Genomic DNA, 15,647 nt, shown 5'->3' on the forward strand with positions numbered 1-15,647 from the left:
AACTTCTCTATTCCTTTTTTTTTTTTTTTTTTTTTTTTTAGACAGGGTCTTACTATACAGTTTAAACTGGCCTTAAACTCACTATGTATCCCAGCCCTGGAACTCACAGAACTCCTCCTGTCTCAGCCTTCTGAGTGCTGGGATTATAGGCGTGTGCTACCATGCCTGGCTTCAACCTTTCTATTCTTATATCCTTTCTTAGTTTCTCAGAAGCCATATCTAGAAGTGGCACAGAAATTTTTGAAAAACAACATTATAGACTTATAATTTGCATACTGTATCATCCTTTGAAAGTATTCATTGAGTTTTAGCAAATTTACAAATTTTGTATTACTCACCACAATACAGTTTCAAACCTTTCTGTCATCCCCAAAAGATCACTTGTGCCACTTTATAATCAGTGCCTCCATACCAACAATCATACACTTGGGCAAACATTAATAGTTTCTGCTTCTAGATTTATCTTTTCGGAATATTTCATTTGAATGAAGTCATAGTGATCTTTTGTATGTGTCATTTCACATTTTAATATCTTTGAGAGTCATTCATTTATCAGTATTTCATTTTTTATTGCTCCATAGTATTCCATTGTGTGAATATACCATATTTCATTTATTTAATCACCAGTTGATGGACATTTGTATTAGTCTCACTTTTATGCTCTTATGAATAAGGCTGTTGTGAGTATTTGCGCTGAAGTCTTTGTGTGGACATGTTTTTATTTCTCTTGGGTAGATATCTAGGAGAATACTGGATCATATGGTAAATTCATGCTAAACTGTTTTCCTAAATGGGCACAGCCTTTTACATTCTCAAGCAGTAATGTATGGACATTTCCCTCCACACCCTTATTAACACATATTGTCTGTCTTTTTATCTATACCATCTAGTGAGTGTGATATGGTACTCACACTGTAGTTTTAATTTCCATTTCTTTGATGACTAATGTTAAGCAACTTTACATGTGCTTATAGAATGACATAGAACTAGCCTGGACCTGTATCTTGTTGGTGAAACATTTACTCAGCATGCACAAGGCCCTCTGTTCATTCCCTAGCACTACAAAATAAGGAAATGAATGAATGAATGAATGAATGAATAGAATGTCATAGAACTTTGAAATGTTTTTGTGGTAATGACCTGCTACCTTTTCTCTTTGTATATGAATATATGTATATGGTGGTACCTCAGTTCATGAACTTAATTCTTTCCACAATTCTGATCACAAACTGAACTAGATGAGAACTAAATAAAATCCAGTGGTTAGGTTCAATGTTTACCTTATGGGGAAATTTGATTTGGTTTTTGTACAATTCAGTTTGCGACCAGAATTACAAAGAGAATTAAGTTTGTGAACTGAGGTACTACTGTATATATTACGTATATATATATCACTGTGTATATATCACTGTATAAGTAAGATTAGGAAGAGAATGCATATAGCTGTTTCAAGAACTTATCATTGATAAGTATGAAATAAAGATTAAAAATAGAAAACTAGAACTAGATAAATATGATAATTATAGATAAATATGTTATGGTTGCTTGTATTTATGAATATAGGTTGGACTGGGTGGTAGATTCATACCAGTTTTAAACTGCTATGAACCAAGGAATTATGAAGCTGAAGAGAATCGTAGAAATCATCTAATTCAATATCATCATTTTATCAGCAAAGAAATACAAAGAAGTAAATAGTCTAGCAAGTTGCAGAATTTTGCAAGGAACAGCTGATTCTTGGCTCCCAACCATCTGCTATATCTAGGATGCTGAAATTTTGCTAAGATTTTTAATATATTATGTTTTCTTTTGAAATTGAAATTAATAATTGCATTAATTTTAAATTGAAATTCTCTTGTGCTCAGTGACAACAATTATTTGATACATGATTCTGAAGGTGTATTGCAATATATATACTTGATTCTGATTCATGAAGTGCTTACATTGGTGTGGTTTGGAAATGTGAATTTTTTTCATTTCTAAAAAGTATGATTTGGTTATAGTTTGAAGCTGGTAGTCATTAAGAATATATTTAGCTCATTTTCATAAGTATTTTTAAAGATTCGGTACTTTTCATTCATGAAGAAAAGTACAGAGACAAATGCAGCTTAGCCATTTGTAAAATATAGGACACATGTTGCTATATCAACTTGAGATATTTTTAGAATTAATTTTACAGGTAAATCCTCTTTATGTAGTTTGTCCGATCCATTTTCCTTCTTGAAAGCAACAGCTATTCTGAAATTCATGTGTATCTTTCTCATCCATGCTTTAAATATTGCCACATATAAATGCATCTAGAAATACATACATTGCTTAACGCATTTTTGAAAATATTATGTATACCACTGTAATTTGTTTTTTTCACTCAATATTATGAATAACTTGAGTTTACTTATTTTAGCTATTATAGTTTTCCTATTAATATTTGATACATTCTCCTATTGATGGACATTACGCTGTTTCCATTAAATTGATATAATTTTTCACTCTGAGTTTTAAATAAGGAACAGCTACATCCCACATTCATATTACAAATGTGCAAATGTTTGTTTTTAAATTTACAGTTAAAAAGAGAAATACTTGGTTTTAAATCATCTCAGTCTAAGCACCAGATGAATAGTTTGTCAAGCAAGGAAGAGAGTTGTGTTGGCTGCTGTGAGGCAAATAAATTGATGATTTCAGAATTAAGGTATACTTTTCAGATTTTGAAGTTATAGCAAATAAAATTTTTTTTGTTGGTAATTAAATTAAGGTGCTTATTTGAAAAAATGAAAAATATAAAAAAGCCCAGAGACTATTATAACATTTGATTGTACAACTAAGAATTGATTCTTCTTAATATTTTGTGATCGTTGTTTCAAATATTTCTCTAAATAAAAAAATAAAACATTACAAAGTGGATAACATCTTTTGATCTTTACTGCTAGTTCCATTCTTTCCCTAAATATCCACCATTATGAATTGGATGTGTATTTTTCTATCCATACTGCATGTTTGTATTCACACACACTAATATTAAATGTACTATATGTTTGTAGTGTTTGTAATTTTGTTTTTCCACTCAGCATCATTTTGTTGTTGTTGTTGTTGTTTTGTTTTGTTTTTATTTTGAAACGGGCTGGCCTTGAATTCACTACTAGCTCAGGCTGGCCTTGAATTTGAGATCCTCTTTCTTTAATCTTTTGAGTGCTGAGATTACAGGCCTGTGCGCTAGTCCTTGTTAACATAATTTTCAAAGTCTCTCCATGTTGAGATAAATACAGTGATTGATCAATGGATGGATTTATGTGACTAGGTTAGTTTTATAATAGCTGCATAGGAATTGAGATTTATACAGTAAAATAGATTCTTTCCTAGAACTCTGTCAGAACTAATTTATCCATTTTTTATTGGTAGTACATTGTTTCTAGTTTTTTAAAATTATAAACAGAGCTGCAAAAAAATCCTCATGTAAGGTTCCTTGTACATACATGTGAGAGTTTTTCTTATATATATTTCTAAAAGTTGATTCTTTTTTTTTTTTCCATTACCGAGGATCAAACTCAGGACCTTGCACTTGCCAGGCAGGTGCAGCGCCACTGAGCTACATCCCTGGCCCTATATTTCAAAAAGTGAAATTGCTCAGTTGTGGAATGTCTATGTTTTCAGGTTTACTAGTTTTTAAGTTTGGAAAGTAATTGGTCAATTTATAATCCTACTAATGGTATATGAGAGTTTCTTTATCCAAAGAGTTGAAGAATATCAAAATTTTTAAGTTTTTACCAATTCAGAATGTGAAACAGTCTGTTCTTATAGAATTTTCCTAATAATTTTGGGCTACTTTTCTTTTGTGCAGGATTAAGCTTGCAATAAAAGAGGCAGAAATTCAGAAACTTCATGCAAATCTGACTGCAAATCAGTTATCTCAGAATCTTACTTCTTCTAAAGATAGCCAGGAAAGTGGCAAATTAAATATGTTTGAAACAGAACCCGTAAAACTAGGTGGTAATCAAATAGGTGAGTATCTTATATTGAATTATTTTAATAAATGTTCCATTGCTCTTGGTGATAGTATTTTTAAGGAACAAATTAGCAACTGTTTTTCTATTGTCAAACATATACGATAATCTGTTATTACTAGTACTTATGCACCTATTTTAAATATACAATTTGGTAAATTTTGTCACATGTTTGCTTTTTAATGTATTTATACTGTTATACAGTATCAACACAATCAAGACATACAGCATTTCCATCAGGATCCTTTGTACTCCTTTTCAGTTTAGGTTTAAATTTTTCTTCTTTTTTAATTTCTCTTAAAATATAAGTTTAGATTGTTAATTTTTTAAACCTCTCTTCTGATGTAAATATATAAGGGTAAATTTACCTTTAAACAGTACTCTGGCTGTATCTCACTAATTTTTATGTGTTGTATTTTCATTTTCATTCAGTTCAAAATATAATATCTCTTATAACTAATTCCTTAACTCTTAGGCTATGTGTGCTTTATTTCCAAATATTGGGAGATTTTCCACATTTTTGCAATCATTAGTGGTGTTCAGAGGGCATGTTTTATATGGTTTTATTGTTTTTCTGGCTGCTGGGTCTTGAACTGAGGGCTTTCTGCATGCTAAGCACTGATGCTATCACTGAAGTATACCTCCAGCCTTGATTTTGTATTTTAAAAGTATTTTGAAACTTGGTTTATTGGACAGCATTTGGTTCATCTTGTTGAATGTTCCAAGGGCACTTGAACAAAAAGATCATATCTTTTGCATTTGTTGGGTATTTTGTCTTAATATCAGCAGTGTCAGGTTGATACTATTGTTTAAGCCTTCTTTATCCCTAATGATTTTCTGTGTATTTGTTCTACCAATTACTGACAGAGTAGTATCAGAATTTTCAGATATATTTGTGCTTATCCTTTTAGTTCTGTCAGTCTTTGCTTCTTATATTTTGAGGATATTATATACCTAATCATTTAAGTTTACTATATCTTCTTATTGAATACATCCTTTTATCATACTAAATGTCCCTTTAGTCCCTGGTAATAATCCTTATTTGAAAACTACTTTGTTTGAAATTAATCCTATTGCACTTTCCAGCTTTTTCTGATTAATGTTTGTCTGGTGTAATTTTTATCCCATACTTGGAACCTTTATCTTTGGTGTTTTTTTTATTTTTATTTTTGTTTTTTGTTTTGTTTTTTGAGAGAGGATCTCACTGTGTAGTTCAGGATGGCCTTGGACTCACTCTGTATCCCAGGCTGGCCTTGAACTCTGGTGATCCTCCTGCTTTAGCCTGAGTCTTGAGATTACAAGAATGGCCCACCATGCCCAGCTGTGAACCTTTATCTTTGTATATAAAGTGAATTTATTATGGAAAACATGTAATTAGATCTTGCTTTTATTTTTAATCACAGTTTTTGCTTTTTAATTAGAATTTTATTAGATGTTCAGATCACTTGTATTTAATGCAACTATTGATATTTTTAAGTTTAGCTTACCATCTTTGGTTTTTGTTTTTTTACAATTATGTTATTAAACTTTTGGTCCTTTTAAAGTATCTCACATAAATCAACTTAAAGGAGAGAAAGTTTATTTTGCCTAATGATTTCAGATGTTTCAGTCCATTGTCAGCTGGCACCATTGCTTTTAGGCATGTGGCAAGGCAGAAGCATGGCAGAAAGGTGTGGCAGAGGAAAGTTACTCAACTCATGGCAGCCAAGAAGCATAAAGAAAAGAAAAGAGCCAGAGAGGAAGGGGCTGAATACCAGAAATAATCCTGAAGGTCACACCTCTGTGATCCACTCCCTGCAACTAGACCCTACCTTCCGTTTCTGTCACTTCCCAATAATGGCATCAAGTTATGATCTCATCAGTGGATCAATTGACTGATGAAGTTAGACCTTTATGACCTAATCACCTATCAGAAGGACATCCTCTGAATACATGAGAACAATTTAGAGCTAAACAGTAACACCTATTTATTTAATTTTGTTCATCTTTCTTGCCTTCTTTTGAACCAAATATATGTTACCATTTCATTTCTTATCTCTATTAGTATTAAGTCATCTGTTAATTATAGCTCTTTGTTTTCCTTCTTTTAGTGGTTGCCTTAAGAAGTTAACAAATTCATCTTTAGCTTTAACATTCTATCTTTAAAGACAACAGTCTGTTAGTAGCAGAAATAACAGAAAATCAGATGTCTAAGTTATTAAAGAAAATAGGGAAGAGAACTGTTATGGCTTGTATCTAGATGTCCCCACGAAACCTCATGCACTCATAGGTGGGGCTTTTTTGTTAATTCATTAATTTCATTGGTACATTTTAGGTATATGATATGCTGACATTCATCACTGGAAATTTGTACCTTTACATAATATATCTTGGTTCTTATTTTTTTCCCCAGTCCCCTTCCTTCCCTTCAACCCCTCCACCTCTCCCTATTTATAAAGACTTTGTTTCTGTTTTTGCCTTTTCTCATATTTATTCCTTTCCCTTCTTTTCTATCCACTACCCCTCCCATTTCCCCTTCCCCTTTGAACCTTTTCTTCATATTTCACATTATCTGTTATACATTTTGATCCTTATTTACACTTTCAATTTCTCACACCAGAGAAACTATTTGATATTTACACATGTGTGTCCTATTTATTTCACTTAAGAGTATGGCCTCAGTGTGCATCCATTTAGCTCTAAATGTCTCTAGTTTCTCATTCTTTATGGCAGAGTAGTATTCCATTTTATTAAAAAAAGAAACCACATCCAGTCTCCAGTTGATGGGCAGTTGGGCTGTTTCCAAATTTTAACTATTACAAACTGTGCTGCTGTGAACATGGGTGCACATATATACTGTGTTATGATTCTTTTAATTCTTTTGGGAAGATACCCAGCAGGGGAATAGCTGAGTCAAATGGACCTCTAATCCTAGTTTTTTGAGTTATCTCCATACTGATTTCCACAGTGATTGCACCAGTCTACAGTCCCATCAACAGTGGAGAAGGGTTCATTTTTTCCCCACAGCCCCACCAGCATTTGTTATTGATTTCTTGATAGCCATTCTTTGTGGGGTGAGGTGGAATCTCAGCTTTGTTTTCATTTGCATCTCTAGAATGACCAGTGACGCTGAACATTTTTTCATACATCTATTTGCTATTTCTACTTTGAGAAATATCTGCTCATTTCAGATGCCCATTATTGTATTGGGTCTTTAAATTTAGGAGGTCTGATTTTGTAAAGTTCTTTATATATTCTAGAGATAGTAGATCTTTGCCTGAGGAACAGCTGGTGAAAATTTTTTCCCATATTGTGGGTTGTCTCTTCACGCTGTTAGTGGTTTCTCTTGCAGGGCAGAAGCTTTTTAATAAGATGAGATCCCACTTGTTGATTGTTTATGCTAGTTCATGTGCAAGTGAGGTTTTGTTCATGAAATCTTTTCCTATCCCAAAGTCTTCAAGAGTTCTACCTCACCTCTCTTTCAGCCAGTTTATTGTTTCTGGGTTTTTTGTTTTGTTTTGTTTGTTTTGTTTTGGTACTGGGGATCGAACTCAAAACCTCGTGTTTGGGAGGCAAGTGTGGTGACACTGAGCTAAATCCCCAGCCCGTTTCTGTTTTAATATTTATATCTTTAATCCATTTTGATTTTAGTTTAGTACCTGGTGAGAGATATAGGTCTAGTTTTAATCTTTGGCAAGTTAAAACCCAAGTTTTCCAGCACCATTTATGAAAGAGGCTATCTTTCCTCCAGTAAGGGTGTTTGGCTCCTTTGTCAAAGATAAAGTAGCTGAGTGTGTCTGGAGTTGTTTCTGCATCTTCTAATCTGTTCCACTGATCCTTGGGTCTCTTTCTTTGCCAGTACCATGCTGTTGTTTTTTTGTTTGGTTGGTTGGGTTTTTTTGGTACTGGGGATCGAACTCGGGATCTTGTGCTTGTGAGGCAGGTGGCGGAACCACTGAGCTAAATCCCCAGCCCTGTACTATGCTGTTTTTATCACAGTAGCTTTGTAGTGTAGTTTCAAGTTGGAGATTGTGATACCCCCTACACTGTCTTTGTTGCCTAGAATTGCTTTTGCTACTCTAGGTCTCTTCTTATTCCAAATGAATTTTTGGATTGTTTTCTCAAGTTCTGTGAAATATGTTGTTGGAATTTCAATGGGGATTGCATTGGATCTATATAGTAGTTTTGGAAGTATGGCCATTTTCACTATGTTGGTTCTTCCTACCCAGGAGCAAGAGATATCTTTCCATTTTCTGATATCCTCTTTGATCTCTTTTTTCAGAGTGCTATAGTTTTCAGAGTAGAGGTCTTTGATTTCTTTTATTAGGTTGATTCTTAGGTATTTCATTTTTTTGGATGCTATTGTGAAAGGAGTTCTTTCCCCAGTTCCTCTCTCAGTGAGTCTGTTATTCGTGTACAGGAAGGCTATTGATTTTTGTGTGTTGACCTTGTATCCAGCTACTCTACTGAATTTCCTTATTAAGTCTAGAAGACTTTTGGTGGAGTTCTTGGAATATTCTATATAGAGTATCATGTCATCTGCAAATAATGACAATTTAACTTCTTAGTTTCCTGTCTATTTCTTTTATTTTTTTTCTCTTGTCTAATTGCTGTGGCTAATGTTTCCAAAACTATATTGAATAAGAGTGGTGATAGTGGACATCCTTGTCTTGTTTCTGATTTTAGCATGAAGGATTTCAGTTATTGACCATTTAGCTGTTGGTTTTTCATAGATGGCTTTTATCAGGTTGAGGTAGAGACTGTCTATTCCAATTTTTTTTGTAGGGTTTTTATCATGAATGGATGTTGGATTTTGTCAAATGCTTTTTCTGCATCTATTGAGATGATCGTATGGTTTTTATCCTCGGTCTATTTTTCTTTTTCTTGAAGCTTGATGTTCAGCATTAGCTTGTTTAATTGTACTCGCTCTGCTTTCCTAATATGAGTATTCACTGCTATGAATTTCCCTCATAAGATTGCTTTCATTGTGTCCCATAGATTCCATTATGTTGTATTGGCATTATCATTTAATTTTAGAAACTGATTTCTTCTTTAATTTCTTCTATGGCCCATTAATTGTTCAGAAGTGTGTTGTTCAATTTCCATGTGTTTATGAAATTCTTCTGGTTTCTTTTTTTGCTGTTGATTTCTAATTTCATCACACTATGGTCTAATAATATACAGGGGATAACTTCAATTCCTTTGCACTTACTTAAACATGTTCTATGAGCAAGTATGTGGTCTATTTTGGAAAATGACCTGTGTGCAGCTGAAAAGAATGTGTATTCTGATTTTGTGGGGTAGAACACTCTGTAAACATCTGTTAAGTCCATTTGTCAAGAGTTTGGTTGAGTTCTAGTATTTCATTGTTTATTTTTTGTCTAGTTGATCTATCTATTTGTGAGAGTGGGGTATTGAAATCCCCCACTACTATTCTATTAGTGCTTATTTGATTTTTCATGTCCATTAATATTTGTTTTATGTAGTTGAGTGCACTAGTATTTGGTCCATATATATTTATGATTGTCATCCCTTCCTCTTGGATTATTCCTTTTACAGAGATGTAGTGGCCTTCCTTGTCTCTCTTAATTAGTGTTGGTTTGAAATCAATTTTATCTGCAAAGGGGATAGCTATTCCTTCTTTTTGGGGGGTTCTTTTCACATGGAATATTGTTTTCCACCCTTTAACTTTCAGTCTATGAGTTTCTTTTGAATTAGGTGTTTCTAGGATGCAGCATATTGTTGGATCTTGCTTCTTGATCCATTCTGCCAGTCTATTAATTTTGATTGGTGAATTGATACCATTAACCTTGATGGTTATAACTGATATGTATTATTTTTGTCATAACCTTTTCCTGTTGTTGGATTCTTCCCCTTTGCATTTAATTTCTTGTCTTGTCTGATGGATTAACTGTGCTGGGCTTCCTGGGGTTGTGATCCTCATTATCTTTTCCTAGGATATTGTTTAAAATTTTTTTGGAGTGCTGGTTTGGTATTCACGAAGTTCCTCAGGTGCTCTTTGTCATGAAAGTATCTTATTTCTCCATTGATTTTGAAAGGTAGTTTTACAGGGTACATCAATGTGGGTTGGAGGTCATTTTCTTTTAGGGCTTAAAATACTTCACTCCAGGCTCTTCTTGACTTGAGTGTTTGTGTTGAGAAGACTGCTTTGATTCTGATGGGCTTTCCCTTGTATGTGATTCGTTTCTTTTCTCTAACTGCTTGTAGTATTTTGTTCTTTTGTTGGGTTTCTGGGATCTTAATTATTATATTCCTAGGTGTATATATTTTTTTGTCACAGCTAGTCCTATATACCTCACTTACCTGTATGTCAAATTCTTTTCCCCTGCTTGGGAAGTTTTTTGCCATTACCTCTGTGAACAGTTTTTTTATGTCATCTGCACTCTCTCCTGTTTCTTCATTGATTCTGATCAGTCTTATGTTATTCTTCTTTGCCTCATCCAGCATCTGCTGGATTGATTTTTCCTTGCCCCTTACTATTTTTAAGAAATTTTTCATTTCCTGGTCACTAATTGCAATCCTGTCTTCTATATCTGATATTCTGTCCTCACATTGGCTCATTCTGCTGTGTAAACTTTCAGTGGAGCTTTTAATCTCCTGAAAATCTGTTTACATCTATTTTATGAATTCCATTCATTTCCTATGCTGGAATTCAATCATGTTCCTCAGCTCCTCTATTTTTTTTTTTTTACCTGTGTCTGCTCTAGAGTTATTCATCATGTCTTTCACTATGGACACAATCTCTGTTGTTATCTGAGAAATTATTTCTTATTTTATTTTTTCCAGATCCTCTTTCATTGCCAGTTCAGGGAGTCCAGGTGGTTGAGTATGAGATTGTTCCATCTCGTTGCCCCTTGAGGTTGCCTTAGGTGATCTGGAAGTCTGGTTTTGAGACTTGTTTATGTGTCTTTTCAGTTCAACAGATGAAGCCTGCTGCACCTTTGTTGAGGCATCTCTTTGCTTGCCCAGTGGGCTTCATTTCTGAGCAAGCCTCAGAGAGTCCATCTCTCTGCTGCTCAGCACTGCGCCAATTCCTGGTTTCAGAATGATGATCTTCTGGATCCCTGCACTGTGCTGTTGTCCAGGAGGGTTTCTGGCTAGGGCCTGCGTACACAGTATGGTTTCTGCGTGTGTCTCTGGCTGGGGCTTGCCCACCTGCATAACTGTTGTCTGGGAGGGCCTTTGTCTGGGGGCTGTGTGCCTAAACCCCTGGTGTCTGGGTGGGACTCTGGCTGGGACATGGGCACCTGTGCCACTGTTTTCCATGCAGGCTTCTGGCTGGGGTCTGTGCATACTTACCAATGGTATCTGGGCAGGCCTCTGGCTGTGGCCTGTACATCTGTGTATCTGTTTTCCAACTGGGCCTTTGTCTGGGGCCTGGACACCCAAGCAGCTGGTGTCTGGTCGGGTCCCTGGTTGTGGCCTGTATGCCTGTGCAGCTGCTTTCCAGATGGGCCTTTTGCTGGGGCCTGTGCATCCCATCTGCTGGTATTTGGATGGACCCCTGGCTGAGACCTAGGCACCTGTGCCACTATTGTCCATGCAAGCTTCTTGCTGGGGTCTCAAGTGGGGCTTTTAAGAGGTGGCTGGATCTAAGGTGTATGATACTGGGATTAAGGGTTTATGTAACTAAATGGATTTAGCATAGATCTGGGTTTGGATAATGGAAGCCCCACCCTGGTTGTGGGTGGCACCAATCAATAGGGTCCTGGACTTGATGGAACAGGGGAGAAAGAATGAATGTAGACTTGGTGCTTGCTACCTCCTGTCTGCCCTGCCATGGACTGTTTCTCCTCAGGCATCCCCCTCTGCCATGCTGCCTTGCCTTGGAGACAGCCAACTGTGGACTGAAACCTCTACAAACTGTGAGCTGAAATAAACCTTTCTTCCTTTAACTTTAGGTGTTGGGTACTTTGTTTCAGCAGCAAAAAAAAGTAACTATGACAACAATGACATGATTGAAGGAAATGTTAATTATTAGAGGTGGTGTTAAATATAAATTATCATAGGTCTTCTGATATCAAAGAAGAATATTGCCAATGACATACAGGTAGCCTAGAAAATGAAATATTGTATACCTGGAGAAATTGATGGAAAATGGCTGCTCATCCAGCCCTTGAAGGCAATGTGCATCTCTCCTTGTTTTCATATGTGTGTTCTTATGTAATCATCTATATCATTTCTGTTTAATTAAAGCACTCCTTAAAGCTCAATTACTATAGAGTAGATACATGTAGCAGACACCTTCATCCAGTATTAGCAGGCTATGGTGGCACAAGCTTCTTGCACCTCCATAATTTGACTGTGTTACATTGGAAGTAGCAGAGCTTGGCTGAGTTCACTCCCAGTAAAAGTCAACTGACTCCAGCTAAATTCTTCCCCTCTGAATTAACTGTTTGTTCTCTTCTACAAAGATATGCTTGTGTCCTCATTCTGCCGTCCTGCCTACTTGATACTTGTTATCAGCAGGTGTCCCAAGGCCTGCCCAGCTTTTCCCCCTTCCCACACTTACACTGGATGTCCTCAGAGTCTTTTGTCTTTGCTGCTCAGGTTAGATCAGCCCAAGACTCAGTTTCTCTCAAGTCTCCTCTGCCTCTGTGTTTCTTTTAATTCCAACTTTCCTATCTCACAGACATCGTACTGGCTTGCAGGAGGCTAGGACCACTGCAGGGGTGTCTGGCAGCTTGCATTACCCTTTCCCTATAGATATACATGCTTCTAATGGAGGAAGGACATAGCAAAGCAACTCCCTCTGAAAACCCTCTGTAGTTTTTGAAAACATCAGTATTTTCATCTGCTAAATTTTAGAGGAAAAAGATATGACTAGGAAGGATACACTGTCTGCACCTTTGAACGTGCTACATACAGTATATAAAAATAGTCTTAATGATCTCAAATTGTCCAAATAAATTTTATAATTAATGATAAATTAAGAAAACAGGGCAACTTAAAAAGTTTCTTTACAGTGATTTTTATTGAAAAAATAGGATCTTAAAAGTAGGAAACATTTTTAAACTTCTGACACAAAGAATAATAATTTTTGGTTATCTAGAAAAGTGAATGATTCAGAAGAACTTTCCCCCTCCTTGTGTATTTAATTTAGAAAGTGCTTTACTTGGAGCCAGGCTCAATGATGCACACCTGTAATCTCAGCAGTCTGAGTGGCTGAGGCAGGAGAATTGCAAGTTCAAGCCCCAGTACCACCAAAACAAAACTGATTTACTTGCCATATTCCTTACATGTTTTCCTTATTGTATGTCTCATGCTGAATCCCTTTTAGGTATTTTTTAAATCAGAAACTAAACTTTGTTTATGATTAAGTCTTGTGTTTTAACAGATTTTTATTCTTGAAATTTAGTTCAGAATGGTTTTCTTTTTGTGTGTATTAGCCGAGAGAATAAAAGATCGAAGTCAACATACTGTGAACAAGCAGTATGAAAGAGAAAAGCAAAAACTTGCTACTGGAATAGAGGAACTGCGTACTAAGCTGATGCAAATAGAAGCTGAGAATTCTGATTTGAAGGTTAACATGGCTCACAGAACTAGTCAGTTTCAGTTGATTCAAGAGGAGCTGCTAGAGAAAGCTTCGAACTCTAGTAAACTAGAGAGTGAAGTAAGCTTGTAATTAGCTGGGTATATGTGTTAAATTTTGATAGGAAAAGATATTGTTGTGAGGTTTTTAACAATTTAAGCCTAGATTTATAAGTTTCTTTTTTGTAAAATGGTACCAGATAAATTATAAATTCTTTTAAAAATTCTGTTTGGGAGTTCTTCTGTTTTAGTTTTTTAAAATAGCCACATATTGGGGCCGGGGATTTAGCTCAGTGGTTCCACCACCTGCCTTGCAAGCATAAGGTCCCAAGTTTGATCCCCGGTACCAAAAAAAAAAAAAAAAAAGCCACATATTCCTTAATGGCTAAAAGGCTTCAAACTGGGTGAAACTAATACTGTGTTTCAGTATTTCTTCCATACTGTAAATTAATATGGTTAATACATATTTTACAAGAATTTGTATTATGTAGTTGGAAGAAAAAGAGAGGCAATAGAGGATTTTAAATTTTATCAAACATCAGAGCCACCTATAAAGCCTGCCAGATTTCCAGGTCCTATTCTAGCAATTTTAATTCAGTAGTTCTGGGAGACGGCTTAGGAATCAATTTTAAGTAACTGTATGTGAATCTATACAGATATGCTGTGTATCTGAAAAGGGGATAATATATGTTTTATGAATATCTGATGTTCATTTTCACTGAGGACAGGAAAAGGATGCCTCAATATGTAATTGTGGATCAGGACTACATGTGTATGTGTTATACTAAACTATCATACCAGAGGCTGCAGTCATCTATAGGGGCATTTAAAAATGTCTGTTTTCATATCTCAAAGTCTATAGCCAAGGCTAAGGAAAAGACTTAAGGGATTGGAATTTAATAATGGAAAAGAAGAACAAGTATTTGATGTTAGGATGGAAAGTCGTTACTTTTTAAAACTAATTTTGTATTTATTTCAATGTGTTTTAGATGACAAAGAAATGTTCTCAACTTTTAACACTAGAGAAACAGCTGGAAGATAAAATAGTTGCTTATTCCTCTGTTGCTGCAAAAAATGCAGAACTTGAACAGGAGCTTATGGTAAAATTCACTCTTTCACCTGTAAATTTACTGTCACATTTAGGCACTTAGCTTGTAGCGTACTTGTTTTTCTATAATTATAAAATACACCAAATAAGAAAATTAAATTTTAAGCTCTTCTGATCTTTTTCTTTTGTTTTTATATTTTTAAGTTAATAGACTAATATTTCAAATTTTTATCCAAGTTTTGTTGTTTTTTAAATCTTAATAAAATTGAAGGAATGGTAGTTCTTTATATGTCTTAATGTTTTAAAATAGTTTAATCTCATTTTAAAGTATTAACTACTGGAGTTCTTTGAAGAATAGAGTATGACAGATATAAGTGACTGATGTTTTTGAAAACTGGCTTTTAACTATATTCTGCTAAAGTGCCTTGTATTTGTAGGAAAAGAATGAAAAGATAAGGAGTCTAGAAACCAATATAAATACAGAACATGAGAAAATTTGTTTAGCTTTTGAGAAAGCAAAGAAAATTCATCTTGAACAGCATAAAGAAATGGAAAAACAAATTGAAAGAGTAAGTAATGCATACTTAGTGCTGAAAAGAAGCTTAAACAGTACTAGACTTATATCATTTATTTTGTAGGTGAAGAAACAAAGACACAGAAAAGGTAGTGGCAATAGCTATAAATAGAACCTCATTTCTTCAGAATCATTTTTCTAGAATGTGTGTGTGTGTTACTGAAGATTGAACCCAGGGCCTTGCACGTGCTAAACAGGTACTGTTTCTCTGAGCTACACCTCCAGACTGCCATTATTTTTTAATATAGTATGACTTCCACCTCGGTTTTACATTATCAAATTATAGTAATTCTATAGACTCTATACCTTTATAGAGTCTATAGATTCTATAGTCTGATCAAAAGGAAATTTGGAATCTCAAAAATGATCAAAGCACCACCAAAATAGTAATTATTTGGATAAATATAATGGGTTTTCTCCTGTGAGGATTTTAGTAATATCTATGACAATTGAAAAAGACACAACATTTTCTGGCATGGTATGTTGGTATATT

General features: G+C 34.9%; 1 protein-coding gene across 17 annotated transcripts in view; it reads left to right on the forward strand.

Moving 5' to 3' along the window:
* The window catches only part of Ccdc18 (coiled-coil domain containing 18), a 181,221-nt gene that overhangs the window by 70,400 nt on the left and 95,174 nt on the right, over nt 1-15,647 (forward strand). For all 17 annotated transcript variants that reach the window (XM_021255355.2, XM_021255359.2, XM_087213132.1 and 14 more), the window contains 5 exons: nt 2,568-2,692; nt 3,839-3,999; nt 13,391-13,614; nt 14,522-14,632; nt 15,018-15,149. In XM_021255355.2, coding sequence (XP_021111014.2) covers nt 2,568-2,692; nt 3,839-3,999; nt 13,391-13,614; nt 14,522-14,632; nt 15,018-15,149 — 753 coding nt within the window. The remainder of the gene's footprint in view (nt 1-2,567; nt 2,693-3,838; nt 4,000-13,390; nt 13,615-14,521; nt 14,633-15,017; nt 15,150-15,647) is intronic.

The sequence above is a fragment of the Heterocephalus glaber genome, unplaced genomic scaffold, assembly GCF_053883595.1.
Source record: "Heterocephalus glaber isolate CG9 unplaced genomic scaffold, H.glaber_assembly_v1.0 deba00001442, whole genome shotgun sequence".
Taxonomy (NCBI): domain Eukaryota; kingdom Metazoa; phylum Chordata; class Mammalia; order Rodentia; family Bathyergidae; genus Heterocephalus; species Heterocephalus glaber.